The sequence below is a fragment of the Catharus ustulatus genome, chromosome 1, assembly GCF_009819885.2.
Source record: "Catharus ustulatus isolate bCatUst1 chromosome 1, bCatUst1.pri.v2, whole genome shotgun sequence".
Lineage (NCBI taxonomy): Eukaryota > Metazoa > Chordata > Aves > Passeriformes > Turdidae > Catharus > Catharus ustulatus.
The window spans coordinates 59,263,924-59,279,824 of NC_046221.1; the positions used below are offsets into that span (position 1 = coordinate 59,263,924).

At 43.8% G+C, this 15,901-nt stretch overlaps 1 protein-coding gene across 1 annotated transcript in view; it reads right to left on the reverse strand.

Annotated features, from left to right (window-relative positions):
* Positions 1-15,661, reverse strand: part of NFX1 (nuclear transcription factor, X-box binding 1) — a 76,125-nt gene extending 60,464 nt beyond the window's left edge. Inside the window, 2 exon segments of the mRNA XM_033057520.1 lie at positions 4,390-5,439; positions 15,597-15,661. Of these exon segments, the coding sequence (XP_032913411.1) occupies positions 4,390-5,439; positions 15,597-15,621 (1,075 nt within the window). The 5' untranslated portion in view covers positions 15,622-15,661.
* Between the last annotated feature and the right edge of the window lie 240 nt (positions 15,662-15,901).

Genomic DNA, 15,901 nt, shown 5'->3' on the forward strand with positions numbered 1-15,901 from the left:
CTGCCTAAGGGACAGAGATAAGAAAACTGTTATTCAATGCATCTGGGAAATGATGGGTAAGACTGGAAGACCATGCATCCACAGGATGCAGGGATGTCCAGAAGCTTTGGGGCAGAGGCTATAGTCCCAGGTTTATCTGCTGCCAGACTTGCATAGATCCCAACATCAAACCAGGGAGGATGAGAGGTTTTGGATGTGTGACACAGCTTCTAGTCAGAGGCAGTGAATGCCCATCCACTGCTGTGAAGACTTACCCAACTGCAGGGCACCCCAGCTCGGGAAAGCCAAATCTACCAGACATCCAAGAGAGAGACAGCAGAAGGGATGTCATGGCCCATCAAAGGCCCACTGCAAGGGGACCCCAGACCCTGCACCAGAGAGCACTGCACATGATGCAACAGATCCACAGTCTTGCAGGGGACAATGTCAAATCTGCTCCCCCTCAGGGAAGGCACCCTGGGCATTCCCACCTAGGGATTAATCCATTGGATTCTATACTTTTTGGAAGGGGACCCTCATCACCAAGAAGACCTGAGGGAGGGGAACAAGATGTCATTGGAATCCATGCAGGGATATGTTTCTACTTAATTTGTCTCTGTCACCCTGTCCTCCTCTCCCAGTCCCCTTTTTCTATTTCTTTCTTTCTCTTTGCCTTTTACTATTAAGTAAAATGTCTTATTCTTTCTTTGTTGTTTTTTTTTTTTGTATCAACATCTACACTTGTTTGTGTTTTAATCTTGTTTCTGAGAACATTTGAACCCAAGTATGCTCAGCTTTATTCACAGAGAGTTCTCTTTGCACCTCTGTGATTAGACCAGACCACAACAGGGAAAGTTCAAATTCAAAATGAAGGAAATACGAAAGGAAAATAATAGAAAAAAATTACAGTAATTTCACGATTATAAGCCGGACTGACTATAAGCTGCATCTCCGGGCGTCGGCAACTTTTCATTCTTTGTCCATATATAAGCCGCACCTGATTATAAGCCGCACGTTACAATACAGACTGTGATAAAAGGTACAGTAAATTCACGAATACAAGCCACACTGAGTATAAGTCGCATGGCTGGGTGTTGGCAAACATTTTGTTTTTTGTCCATAAATAAGCCGCACCCGAGTATAAGCCGCTCTGTCGTTCACAGCGAGGACCCGTGTGCAACAAAGTTGCCAAATAGTAACAGAACGGCGGCAGGGCGGGGTTTACTGGCTCGGCTCAGGCCATGAGGGCTCGGGGCTGCCGACAGGGCTGGGTGGCCCAGCTCGGCGCTGCCGCTCGGCGGGCCCGCTCGGGGCCGGCTGCCGCCACCACTGGGCTCGGTCACCCCGGCCCGGCGCTGCCCCGCGGTGGCAGGAGGCACACAGAGCCCGCCGGCACCTGCGGCGGCCATGGGAGCCGGGGATGTAGCCTGCCTGCTCCTGCGGCGGCAGCACGCGGGGACGGGAGCCCCCCGGGCCGCGGGGCCAGCAGGAGAGAGCTGCCCGCCTTCCCCCGAGCTGTGGGGCCAGCAGGAGGGAGCTGCCCCTGCCTCCCCCGAGCAGTGGGGCCAGCAGGAGGGAGCTGCCCCGCCTTCCCCACCCCCTGTGCTGCCTGCACAGAGCAGCTCCACCTGCCGTGCAACAGAGTATCAATTTGTAACAACCGTGTAAATGCAGGGTTTTACTGGCAGGAGCTCGACTTCACAGTTTGCACTGACTTGGTTTGCACTCCCACGGTTGAAAATGTCAGAAAATTATTCACATATTGGCCGCACCTGAATATTAGCCGCATTCCCGGTATGGGAGCAAAATTTTGGTCAAAACAGTGCGGCTTGTATTCGTGAAATTACTGTATCTATTCTATCACCATCTGTTGAGGGTGGGGACAGTGATCCTTATCTCAACGGCAGATATTCTGCTAATGGACCATCCATTGAAACCAGGTGGGGCATTGTTCTTTATCTTTTCACAGCCCATCCTTCCTCCAGCGAGTCATTTTCTGCTAATGGCCCATTGAGTCCCACTGTGTGACTGATAAAATTACCTCATCCCATTGGAAGTTGATCCAGCCAGGGGAAAGAGTCCAACATTTCTTACCAAGATAAAAACAGGTTTTGGGACACCAAGGTAGCCCCTTTCTCCACTGGAGTCCAGAGGAAAACCGGACTTCTCCACATCCCCACCGGACCTCCAGAGGGAAACTGCACCTTCTGCAGGAGCACTGCTCCAACTGAATCACATCTGTCACTGCAGGAGGATGTAGCCACCATTTAATGGGACTGCTACCAACACCCTACCTGACGGGGTGTCAGGTTGTACTCTCACTTTGTCAGGGTTTGGAGTTTGTTTCTTTGTAGTACTGTATTTCTATTTTAATTTCCCTAGAAAAGAACTGTTGTTCCTAATTTCCATATTTTTGCCTGAAAGCCCCTTGATTTCAAAATTATAATAATTTGGAGGGAGGGGGTTTGCATTCTCCATTTCAAAGAGAAGTTCTTGCCTTTCTCAGCAGACACCTGTCCTCCAAACTAAAACAGCAACTTTTCGTTCTTTGTCCATATATAAGCCGCACTTCGGGTTTCGACCAAAATTTTAGTCAAAATGGTGCAGCTTATAATCGTGAAATTACTGTACTGCCAATTCAAAATGTGCTTGTACTACATGTGACTGCAAGCAACGCCACGGCTTGCACGCATTAACATTGTTTGCCCTCCTCAATACGATTTTCAAGTTTGTTTTCCAGCCCTCCTGCATCCCTTAAGGAGGGCACAACATTTAGGACTAACATTAATTTCTGTTTGTTACCCCATAATTATTATCTGCCTAGAGGAAAAATTCTCATGTAAAACATAGTTTTTTTCCAGAAGACTAAAGCTATACCATACTCAGAAATTGTAGCTCTCCCAGAAATAGTTAAAAACCCAAAATCCCAGTTGTGGCAGACAGTGTTTCCAAAAGAGCTCCTAAATAAAGCATGCAAATAAACTACTATTTTGGAGGGGGAAGTTCCTTAAGTTCCCCAGGAAAGACTATTACTTATCTTTTTTTTTATTGCATGTAAGGTTTTTCATTTAATAATAATGCTGGGAAAAGACTGAGGTATCTTCAATTTTATGATTCAAATAGATCCCAGGAGCATGACAGTTAATTTATTAAGGTCAGAGAGGATCAAGGAACATCTTGATCCTCCCTCCTAAGAGAAGAAAGTTTCCAACTAGACATTTCTTATGCCTCCTGATTATGCTATTACTTTCTCAGCTGAGAAATAAGATGTTGAGAAGCAAAGTCTTCAATAGATTTGATATCACAGTTAAGATAATTGGACCTAGTCTATCCATCTCTATCATTCTGTGCTGCAGAAGATAAGGTTGAGATGCTTTGTAAAACACCACATAAACATAATTCTCGGTGTTTCTCCTTATTGCTTCTGAATATTTAAGTCTCTTAAAAACAGTAATAAGCTACCTAAGTTGTTGCTGAAACAGAAACCAGTATCATAGCACTGAAGAGATTCAGCTGATTTCCACTTAATATTTGCAGTCACTAGTGGTATGAGTCAGCATAAAATTCACTCAAGCCAAAAACTGCAGGTCTGGTTTACACTGTCAACAGCATGTTTCTATTCTCAAACTTCCAAAAATAGTATCCAGATATTTCTAATTACCTTTTGAGTGATGCCTAATGTTTTTTGTCTTCTTTCTTTTATAGATTCTCTGTATTCTTCAAACATATATTTGGAGCTCTGTAGTCTATTACTGCATTCATAGCTTTCCCAGTACCTTTCCCTGCCCTGATAGGCAGAAAGACAAAACACATTCCAAGACCTCTATACTATCTTGGTTTTCCTTAGAAACCAAGCTTGAAAAACAGCTCTTTGAGACACATTTTCATCAACAAGGTATAATCCCATCTGAAGGGGGAGGATTTAGACGGGCTTAAACTGGGGGAGGGGAACTGCATGACCACTTGTGATTTGGTGATTTTAGTCAATTATGCTGATTTACTAAACTTACAAAACTGTACGCAACCCTTGGGGGAGCAGGGGCTTTTGTGGACATTTTCCATATTTACCCCTCAAGACCCTCATATCCTTATCAATGCTCAGTATTTTACTCCCACAACATACACATTTTATTATGATACCTGACCAGGTTACTGTTTGCAGTTCGGTAGCAAAACAGAAAAAAAACTTTAAACTAAATTTGTCCTTCTCTAGTAAACTTACAGAATATGTTCCCACTCAGAAACCATGCATTTACATTCAATTCTATCCTCTGAAACCAATACCAATTTAATGCGAAATAATAAGCTTCTTCAGCTACTCAAGGCAGGAGCTGATGCAAAGAATTTATGTTTAAATTATTCAAAATCATATCATTCATATAGAAGTCCAGGACAGTCTCAAAAACTTACCCGTATGAGTTTCTTTGTTTTTTGGTACATCACTTTGCTTTTTCCAGTACTGGGTCCAGCTGAAATGAAGTGAAGGTACTTGATCGCCCTTTAGCAGGAACTTTCTTCCACTGAACCTGAGAGACTCAGACATCTGATGTCTGATTTCACTGGTCAAATTTTCATCATTTTTGTGAGCAGCGAGTTCTTTCTTCCTTTCATTTTTATCTTTTGGGGTATATGCAACAGAAGACTTCTTACCTACTTTTGTATTTTTACCACGGTGAGAATCATGTCTTTTCTGACAATCCTTTTCTGCTGGGGGTTTATTCCACACAGGCTTCCGGGGATATCTTTTGTTTACATTATTGTAGCCTTTTTGCTCATCCCCACTTCCAAAAGGTGCATCACAGAATGCCTTTCCAACAGATGATTCTGAAGAGTCAGATTGTGTCAAATCCAAAGACGGAAAATTTTCAAACAACTCTACTTTCTGTTTAGAGCTCACTCGCTTTTCACGGTCATGTACCTGCTTTCCCTTTTCCCTGAAACCTCTCCCAGATGTATGCATCAGATGTGTTTTCTTCGGCTTTGCCCCTCTGCTATCTGCATTAGGTACCTCCCTGTCGCTCTCTGAGGAGAGAAAATCGCTGTATCCTCTAGGAGGTGCTCTTCTACCAGGTACTAGTGCAGCATCTGAAATTCCTGGACCTGTAGCAGCATCAGTAGTACTTTGCCTTATCTTATTTCTAGCACATGTGCTATCATTTCTTAATCTGTGCAATCTCTGACTTTGCAAACTGCGATTCTTCAGACTTTTACTGGTACCAAAATATTGGTGGAAGTCTTCAGAATTCCCATACTGACTTTCAGGATTACAAAGGCCACGATGCTTTGTAGAAGAGCTTTCATAATCTGTACTTCTTTCAGAAGAAAGACCAGGAATTGGTATATTACTTCGATTCTGATTACTGTTAGAGTCTTTTCTATCTTTATTTACCCAGTTTGTATCTGTAGGTTGTCTTTCTCCAGGAATGGAATCAGCAGCATCAGGACTGAAATTCAATGTACCTAAAAACAAAACAAAAAAAAAATCAAAAATTCATATACTTCTTTTCAATCAAATTACCAGGTATGCAAAGGTCCAGAAGCTCAATCAATCCCACACTTAACAGAAAAACTGCCAACAAGTGTCCAGAAACTAGAACTGAATCATACAGTGATTTGTAGAAGCCTTCTTGTCTTGTCATCTTTACAGAAGGACTATGATGACCCAGAGTTAAGAATATAGAAATAGAAGGTGAAGGAAAACTTTTGAAGCAGAACAAGGTATGCAAGTGTGATAATCAGTGTCTAATATCGAAAGTTTTTTCTAGCATATTTACATACATACAAGAACCTGGAAAAAAGGGGTCCTTTAAATACAATGTCTACATCTGACATTTGAATATTATACAGAACTTTGAATATAAAAACAAAAGTAGTAAAATAATAAATAAAAATAGTAAATTAATAAAAAAATAGTAAATAAAAGCAGAAGTAGTAAATACTTGCATCAACTCTGATTACACTGTTCTACAGACATGCTAAACAGCACAGGGCAGCCGTGCAACATTATTTTTCTGAGGCCATCACCATGAACCACGCTTCTACTTCAGAGGTTTTCTGTAATTTCTATGACTCTAGAAAGAGAAACGTAACTGTAGCATTGTACCAGTAGTGCCTGCCTGCAACAGAAATTATTAGGTGAATATTGGGGATAGTTTAACCGACTGTGGGAGATTGGTTAAATCTTACACAGTAATGTAAAAAAAAGTAGTTTATAAAATCTCATAGAGATAGTCCCCATTTTACTGGTGGGTAAGTTACCTGACATGGTAGGACAGAGCACAGTTTATTCCTGGTTCATAACAACTGAAACAAACAATCAAGCACTTAGGCCATGACTTAGGCCAAGAGACTCTCCAAAAGGCTAACGTAATCTAGGTTCCTGAACTACCTACTATTTTTTCAACAAAGACTGTGGAAATTATCATCTTGAAGGGAAGAACAAACCAGAACATTTCAAGGCACTAACATTCTTTTTCTTCCCAGTGAATTTAATTTGCTTTTGAACAAAATAAGATTTGTTAAAATCTTTAGAAATGGTCATAGTGCAGTGTGAAAGTTGGCAGCCAAACGAAAAAAACATAATGTACAACTTTGTGGAAGTAAAGCTTTAACCTTAATACAAAATTAAGAATTTAAAATTCCATTTCAGGATGTTTTAACCACATTGCCTAATTAATACTTTAGTTTTTAAATAGCAGTTGAAGTTACTTTGAGGTTTTTTGTCTTTGCAAAAATGGTAGTATATATTATTACATAAAATACATAATGTAATTTAATACTATCTATATTTACTATATTCATATATATTAACATTACAATGTTACAAGACAGTATATGTTATTAGCATAGTATATTATATATTATTATATGCCACTCTATACCATATTATATATTATAAAAAAACTAGATTCAAATGCAAATACAAATATGGGGTTTTTTAAGCTGAAATACTAACCTGATTTTGAGACAACAGAATAAGAAAACCAGAAAACCAGACAGAAGTCTGGTCTTCAAAACAGCCTGAGACTCAGTTAAGAATCAATCTTAACTCAGGGGAAAAGAAGTAGAGACACAGGTGCTGACCCCCTCTTCCCAGTACCCAGTGCCAGCAGGTGTGGGAATGGTTCAAAGCTGTGACCCCTGGAGGGGTTAGGGGGAGGGATGGGGAGGTGCTCAGTCTCAACATGAGGGGACATTTCTTTGCCAAGAGTGTGGTCAAAACCTTTAACAGGCTTTCCAGAAGGGTGGTCAATACCCCATGTCTGCCAGTGTCCAAGAGGCAATTGGACAACACTATTAATATGCTTCAACTTCTGGTCAGCCCTGAAGTGGTCAGGTCTGGATTCAACAACCATTGTAAGTGCTTTCCACTTCAATAGGACTGCAAACCCAAGGAGGTACCAACATCAGGCTTATACATATGAATGTGGACTGCAAGCATCCTCCCTAGAAACATTTTTCTCAGCATATGTATCCTGTGCAAAGAACTCCAAATGTAAAGTTGTCCATTCTATTTTCTGCAGCTATGCTTCCTTTCAGTTCTCCCAGTGTTTTGCCAGTTTCTTTTCTATCACTAATAAAGAGCAGAACAATTGTAAACTATGGTTCTTTTACACTATAATGTTAACACCAGTCATTCAGTATAGACTACTTAAGTTTCACACATTTTTATTTGAAAACAGAATGCAATCCTATAATTACATGCAAACCTTATTTGAAACCCATTCTATTAGCTGTTTTAAGTTTTCTTTTGTATACTCTAAATTTTAAAGTCTGATGGATAGCTAAAGTTTAATAAAAACAGGTTTTACAAAACCCACACAGTTTGCCTCTAAAAAGCATATTCTATTTTTAAAGACCACTGTTTCTTTGGTTATGAGATGTGGTATGTAAAATGAATGAAGGAATTACAGTCAGACTGACCTTTGGGCATGGCCTCCAAGAAGTCTAATCATGATTTGAAATGTAACTGTGGAAGTAATACTTTGAAAGCACTTTTCAAATAATCTATTAAGTCTGCAGAAAAAAAATGAGAAACTGGGATTCAGATATTTAAAAGCACCTCCAAAATATGAATAATTCATTAGAACTTTTTACATCAATAAGATTTCTATTCTTGCTGTCAGTTTCTACATAATGAAGAAAATCCATCGTGGCAAATGCTACTGAAACTGATTTCTGTCTGCCAAGACAAGAAACTGCAAAATAAATGCACAACTGTAACAATAAGTAACTAACACTGGCTGAAATTGTCTCTGACATGTTTACACATACATACACAAAATTTCAAAGCAAAAGGGATGCCCCAAAGCTGAAGTCCAGCCTGTATTTCCATAAAATAAACACAGAATATCACAATACCTTTACAAAAAAACTTCTATATTGTCTCACCTCTGTGCCTGAGAACATCATGGAACAGATCCTCCTAGAAGGCATGCTAAGACACATGGAGGATAGGGAGGTGATTTGGGACAGCCAGCACAGCTTCAAGGACATGTCCCATCTGACCAACCTAGTGGCTTTTTAGGATGGAGTGACTACATAAATGGACAAGGAAAGGGCTGCAGATACTATTTAGCTGGACTTCTGTAAAGACTGTTATATGGTCTCCCCCAATATCCTCCTCTCACAATCACAGAGATAGGTGGGCAATTTAGCTGGAAAGTCTCATCCAGAGGGTAGTGGTCAATGGTCAATGATGGACATGAGGGACAAGTGGGGTCTATATTGCAGCCACTGCAGTTGTTTAATGTCTTCATTTATTATATAGGCAGAGAGATACATTCTACTCTCAGCAAATTTTGCAGATGCCACCAAGCTGAGCAGTGCAACTGACACACCTGAAGGATGGGATCCATCCTGAGGGACCTGGACCAGCTCAAGAAGCGGGCCCACAGAAATTTCATGAGGTTTAACAAGACCAAGGGCAAAGGGCTGCACCTGGGTCAGGGCAACCCCCAATATCAATAAAGGCTGGGGAATCAACAGATCAAGAATGGCACTGGTGAGAAAGACTTGGTGAATGAAAGGCAGACATGACCTGACAACATGCACTCACAGCCCAAAGCACCAACTGTATCCTGGGCTGCATCAGAAGAATGTGGCCAGCAGGTCAAGCGAGTTGATTCATCCCCTCTGCTCTGTTCCGAGCACTCCATACCTGGAGTGCTGTGTCCAGCCATGGGGTCCCCAGCACACAAGGGACATCAACTTGTTGAACTGAAGCAAGTATGGAGGAGGCCACCAAGATGGCTAGAAGGATGGAGCATATCTCCTGTGAGGAAAGGCTAAGAGAATTGGATTTGTTCAGCCTGGAGAAGAGGCTCCAAGGTGACCTAACTGTGACTTTCCAGTACCTGAAGGGAGTCCACAAGAAAAATGGACAGAAACTTTTTACAAAGACATGTAGTTACAGGACAAGGGGGTCTGGCTTCAAACTGGAAGAGGAGATATTTAGGTTAGATATAAAGAAGAAAATCTTTACTGTGAAGTGGTAAGGCACTGAAACAGGTTGCCTAAAGCAGAGATCTCATCCCTGGAAGTGTTTAAGGCCACACTGGATGGGTCTCTGAACAAGCAGGTCTAGTGGAACATGTCCCCGCCCATCACAGGGGTGTCAAAACTAGATGACTTTTAAGGTGCCTTCTAGCCCAAGCCAACCTATGATTCTAACACTAACATCCCTAGGAGCTTTGGTTTGAATTAGAATGAAGCATATGAAAGCCATATGGTTTCACGCCTGTTCTGCCATAACATCAAACCCTTCAGCATTAACTGCTGACAGAGCCAGAATGCCCTGGCAAACAGGTAGTCCTTGTGAACTCTCAGAAAAATAATTTGATAAGAACACATTTAAAAATATGAAGCAAATTAATGAATACTCATCTCATTTTAATAAGTACAAGCTCATATTCAAAAACAGAGTTTATACCTGGGAACAGTACAGCAAATAGCTTAGGTACTTGTTTTATGAATACATTGACATTTGAAGGTGCCACTTAAAGACATTATGCCTAAGTGACATGTTTTAGAACAGTTTCACAGTTTCAGGAAGCAACATTCAATTAGAGTTTTAAGAACCACTAAATAATGTACTTTAATTAGTATGAAGTTCATAATTAAAAACAAATATAAGAGAAAAAATATATTAGTTAATCAGAAGAAAAAGTTAATCAGAAGAAAAAGTTAATCAGAAAAAAATATAACACAGTCCATAGAACAGCCCCTTAGGCATCAAAGTTACAGTAGTTTCACGAATACAAGCCGCACGGATTATAAGCCGCACCCCCGGTGCCTCGACAATGTTGCTGTCTTTGTCAATAGATAAGCCGCACCCCGAATATTAGCCGCACTTTCGTTCGTCGCGAGAATCCGTGCGCAGCTTTCACAAATTGGCCAATTAGTAACAGGATCGCGGCATAGCGGGCTTTACTGGCTCGGGGCGGGGCCAGGCAGGCTCGGCCCGCTCATGGTTGCCGACGGCGCCGGGTGGCCCAGCTCAGCGCCACGGCTCGGCGGGGCTGGCCGGGTGGTGCTGCCGCCGCCGCCGGGCTCGCTGGCCCCCCTCTCCCGTCAGCACCGCCCCGCTGCCGCGTTCGCTCGCCCGGCTGGCAGGGCTGCCGCCGCCGGGCTCGCCGCCCGCCCCGCTGCCGCTTTCGCTCGCCCCGCTGCCGCTTTCGCTCACCCCGCGCCGCGCCTCGCGAGCGCCGCGCCCGCCCCGCGCCCGCCCGGCGGCGCTTTCGCGAGCGGCGGTGCTTTCGCGAGCGGCGGCGCTTTCGCGAGCGGCGCTTTCGCTCGCGGCGGCGCTTTCGCGAGCGGCGCTTTCGCTCGCGGCGGCGCTTTCGCTCGCTGAGCGGCGCTTTCGCGAGCGCCGCTTTCGCTCGCCCCGCCGGCAGGGCTGCCGCCGCCGCCACCAGGCTCGCCGGCCGCCCCCTCCCGTCTGCACCGCCGCCGCGTTTCCTCGCCCTGGCCGGCACTGCAGGCCCCTGCACCGCCGGGCTCCCCCACGCTGCTGGCCCTGATTATGCTGGGCTTCCCCCGCTGCCAGGCAGCCCCACCCGCCGGCCTTCCTGCTTCTGCCATGCTCCCCTGCACTGCTAGCCCCAGTTCTCCCGGACTCCCCCGCCCTGCTGGCTCAGGCTCTGCCGCCCGCCCCCCACACTGCTGGCCCCGCCTCTGCCAGGCTTTCCCACCTCTGCCGGGGCCGGCCGGGCTCCAGCTTGGCTTGGGGCTGCCGCGGGCTCTCACTTCCGTGTTGGCAGCTTTTAGAATTTTGTTAATAGATTAGCCGCCCCGGAATATTAGCCGCACTTCCGGGTTTCCACCAAAATTTTGGTCAAATTGGTGCGGCTTGTATTCGTGAAATTACTGTAGTACTTTATTCTTAAATCAACTCAGTTTTATCTCCCAGACAGGAAGAACTGATTCCCTTCTGAAGTTTCCTATCAATACAAAACTGTAATGAAACAAACAATATTGATTATTACCATTCTTTCTGGATAGACTTCAGACATCTTTTAACTGACTGCTTTTAATGAGATATCTATAAATTCAGCCAAAAATAGTTTCTTACACTGTGTGCAAAAATAGTTTTTTCAGTAGTTCCTGTGTACCTGGCTCCACAATGCAAAAAGAATATAAAAATATTAGGTGTCCAAAGGAGGACAACAAAGATGGTGAAAGGACCAAATGTCATGAGGACCAGCTGAAAATACTTTGTTGAGCTTGGAGGAGACTGAGGAGTGACCTTACTGATGCCTACAGTTTTCTCATGAGAGGAAGTGGAGAGGCAGTGATTTCCCCTCCCCAGTGGCCAGTGATAGAACGTGAAGGAAAGTTTAAAGTTTGGTCACAGAGATGTCAGATTGGATAGTATGAGGAAAAACTTCAATTCAAGGGTGGTCAAGTACTGGAAAAACTTTATAGGAAAGTGGTGATGACCCCCAAGCTCTTCAATATTCAAGAACTGTTTAATAATGCGCTTAGATAGCTGACTTAATTTTTAGATTGCCTGAGTGATGTCAAGCATTTGACCCAATGACTCTTGTGAGTCCCCTTCCACTTACAATATTCTATGAATAGCTAGAATATTATATATATTATAACATTTATAATAGAATTTATATATTGTCTCTCACCTATACAGCAAAGCTAATTTTAGGATGGATGTCTTCAGGCTTAAAGCAATTCAAATAACCTATTCTTTCACCTAAAGATAGATGACAGTAGAGTATGCACACAACAATCTATTTGTGTCAGCATTACATATATCCAGACAAGAGATGATTCAGTCAGCTGCACACGAAGCGCAAGTTACATGGAAGACACTTCCTGCAGCTCTTAAAACGCCTGCATTAAACAGTACAACAACCAAAAACAAAACAAAAGAAAAAACCCACAAACAAACAAACAAAAAACAAAAATACAAACAAACAAAAAAGGAATGGTGCATCATGGAAATCTGAGGCTTTCCCCATAGCACCGGAAGCTTTAAACCAGACTACCAAGTTCATATTTTCTGTCTTCTCTGATCACTTTATACATTCATCTACAGTACCTTATCATTTTCAAGACGACACAGATTTACAGAATGTTGAATTTCTTCCTAAACAGGAGTTATATTGTTTCAGGTTTAACAACTCAACCCATTTCCAGGTAAAACAATCTGCATGACCAAAATTCATTATTTATTTCAACTGTATTAGCTCACATCATAAAAGATATGCTCCCTTCCTACAACTCTCACCAGAAATTATTAGAGAATAACATGCAAAATCAGCTTAACCATAGAATTACAGAATGGCCCATTTTGAGACTTCTACAGATCATCTAGTCCAGAACTTCTGCCCAAATAGGGTCAGTTGCTCATAACTGTGACCAGCTAGATTTTGAGTATCTCCAAGGGCAGAGAAGCCGTGACCTCTCTGAGTAACCTGTTCCAGTGTTACTACCATTCACTTTACCTTGTGTTCAGCTGGAATTCTGCACGTTTTGTTCCTTTGGCCTCTTATCTTTTAATTTAATACCAATAAGATGAATCTGGTTCTATTCTCTTTATTCCCACCCTTTCAGTATTTGTACACAGCACTAAAATCACTCTGAGACTTAAGACTAAACATATGCAGCTCTCTCTGCCTCTCCTCATGTGAGGAATACTCCAATTCCTTAATCATCTTCATGGCTCTTTGCTGGACTCAGTCCAGTATGTACATTACTTCCTTGTACACATGGAGTCCAGAACTGGACACAGTGGTCCAGAGGTGGCCTCATCTCACCTTTTCTGCAAAGCTATTTTCCAGCTAGTTAGGTCCCTGTGTATATTGGTGCACAGTGTTATCGTATTTCTATGCTATTGTGCAGTTTCATGTCCAATTCAGTGCATCCACACTTTAAATGGAACTTCAAAGTTTTAGCCAACCCATTTCAAGATGACATGGGAAAGAATTCAGAAGTAGGATTTTGTCGTAGATAATTTCATCATCCTAACAAAATGGGTTATGGATTTTGCATTTGGAAAACAAATGTATTTTAAGTTTTCACCTTCCTCTTCCCCCTTACAGTGGGCTACATAATTCTTTATAGCAATTCCCTGATTATCTTCAGCTTCATGATGCATTGTACCATGTATAACACCCAGCTGTCACTGTGATGGCAAAAAACCAAAACTACATTCAACAGCAATTACAGCAACTGATGGGAAAAAAATCCATTAACAGCTATTAAATACACTTGTCCTTTCTAGGTGCACAGGGAGCAAAACTAGAGAGATGTATCAGTGTGAACAATTATTATGCAATTGCCTTGCTGCTTTTATTTTTCTCTTTATCTTTCATAATAATTTCCTGGGTCTCAATAATTCTTCACTATTGACAAAATATCCTGGATGGGCAACACATCTGCAGTGACCCAAAACTGTCACCCTCTGACCCCCTGTTCTACTCTGAGAGCAGAAACATCTTTCAATTTTAAGCCTTCAAAACCAGACACTTGTGCCGTCCATGAAGTTAAAAACCTAGTTTCCATTGTAATACTGCACATGCACAGCTCAAAACCTACCTACAAGATTTTTTTTGAGAGCACAGAAATTACCATAAAAATGAACCAGATCCAGAACCTAATCTCAAGTAACAATATCTGGTTATTTTAAGAATTATAATGCAAGTGTAGAAATGGTGCCCCATGCAGACTAAGGTTCTGCCTTATAGTAAAGTAGTTTTTAGCTCACTATACCTAAAATTCTTTATTCCAATGTATACATACTATACAGAAGATTTCACAGAGTTGACCTGCAGCCTGACAGCATCAAAGATAAACAGACAAGAAGAAATTTGACTGCACCATCTTTACTGAAGCTATGTCTGTGCTCTCTGTACCATGTCCCATACCATCTCACTTCTGACAAGGCAGCTTGTGGACCCATTCTCATACCACCAAAAAATTAACTCAACTTTTCCATCATGACAGTCAGGCTGCCAAGAACAGGGGATGCCATTAAGGACATTGGCTGTTCATAATCCTAATCTGAATTAACATCAGGATGCTGCATAAGTAGAGAAAAATACTCTTCTTCACCCAAAACACATAAATCCAGGATTCTCCCTGGCAGAAATCCAACTCTATGAACAATGAAATTGGTCAGCTCATAAACTGACCTCAATGTGACATTGATTACCAGAGAAAGTCTACCTGGACTACAATAAAATTAAGCAACATGATGAAAAAACTAAGTATCATTAATTACTCTCAGCAACAGTGTTATTTCTAGATACATACTCGTGACAAAATTACATAAGGGTTCTTCTATTGTTAAGTACCCGGAATACAGGACAAATTATTAAATGCAAGGCTGAAATATCGATCTTGAAAGGTTTCCTCCCCACTCCTCAGCACCCACAACCAATAAAACTAAAGTTAATCTGAACCTACATCATACAAGTAAGCAGGGCAAAACAAAAGGAAAAGCGTTTTCTTGCATATTGCCCTCAATCCCTGTCCAGGCTGCGTCCCTAAGACACTCCCCATCCATGAGCCCCTGCCTAGATCCTTCTGAGCAGGCAGCACTTGCTCTGAGCAGCAACTCATGTCCTGCATGTACAGGACTTCTACTCAGAGATCCCTCTGAGACTCCTCAAAAAGTCGCGGTTTTACAGCAGCTCGTGGGCCTGAGACGCTGTCATTGTCACTGCTCTGTGCGGGTAGCCTGAAACCTGGGTTCCAAGGACATGGGGGCAGAGAGCAGACAGGTTTTCCAGTAATCAAGCTCTTCTTTACGTATTTCCTCTGGCATTATCAGAGGCGTTTGTCACATACCAGGAGCAAGCACGCTCCTCCTCGGGCAAAGTTCTTCCTACTGGGCTCTTCGGCACAGACGACCCCGGCCATTTTGGGCGCCACAGGCGCCGCCAAGCCGCGGCGGGCAGGGGCGGGGCAGCCGCAACAGGTGGTGCCGCAGCCCGCACCCTTCGACAAGCCAGCGTCCGGCGGCGACCGCCTCGACGCGACCTTCTCCCCACTAGCATCGCTGGGGACCGATGCCTGCTCCTCCCCTTCCCCGCGCCCACCCAATCCTGCAGCCCCTCTCCTCGGTTCCCCTCCCGCAGCGCAGCAGCCACGCTCACCTGAGCCGGGCCGCGCCTCCGCCATGCCAGCAGCAGCCGCGGTCCGGCGTCCCAGCTGCCGCGCACGCGCGCGGCTCGCGCAGGCGCCCCCACCAAGGCAGCCCTAGCCCTCCGTGCGCAGGCGCAGCGCAGGCGGCGAGCGGGAGAGCGGGGCCGAGCACGAGGCGGGAAGGGAGGGGCGGAGTCGGGGGCGGGGGCGAGCGGAGGCGAGGGCGCGGCCCCTTGTGCAGGGCCCGGCCCCCCGAGCGCGGCCCCCCGAGCGCGGCCCCCCGAGCGCGGCCCCCCGAGCGCGGCCCCCCGAGCGC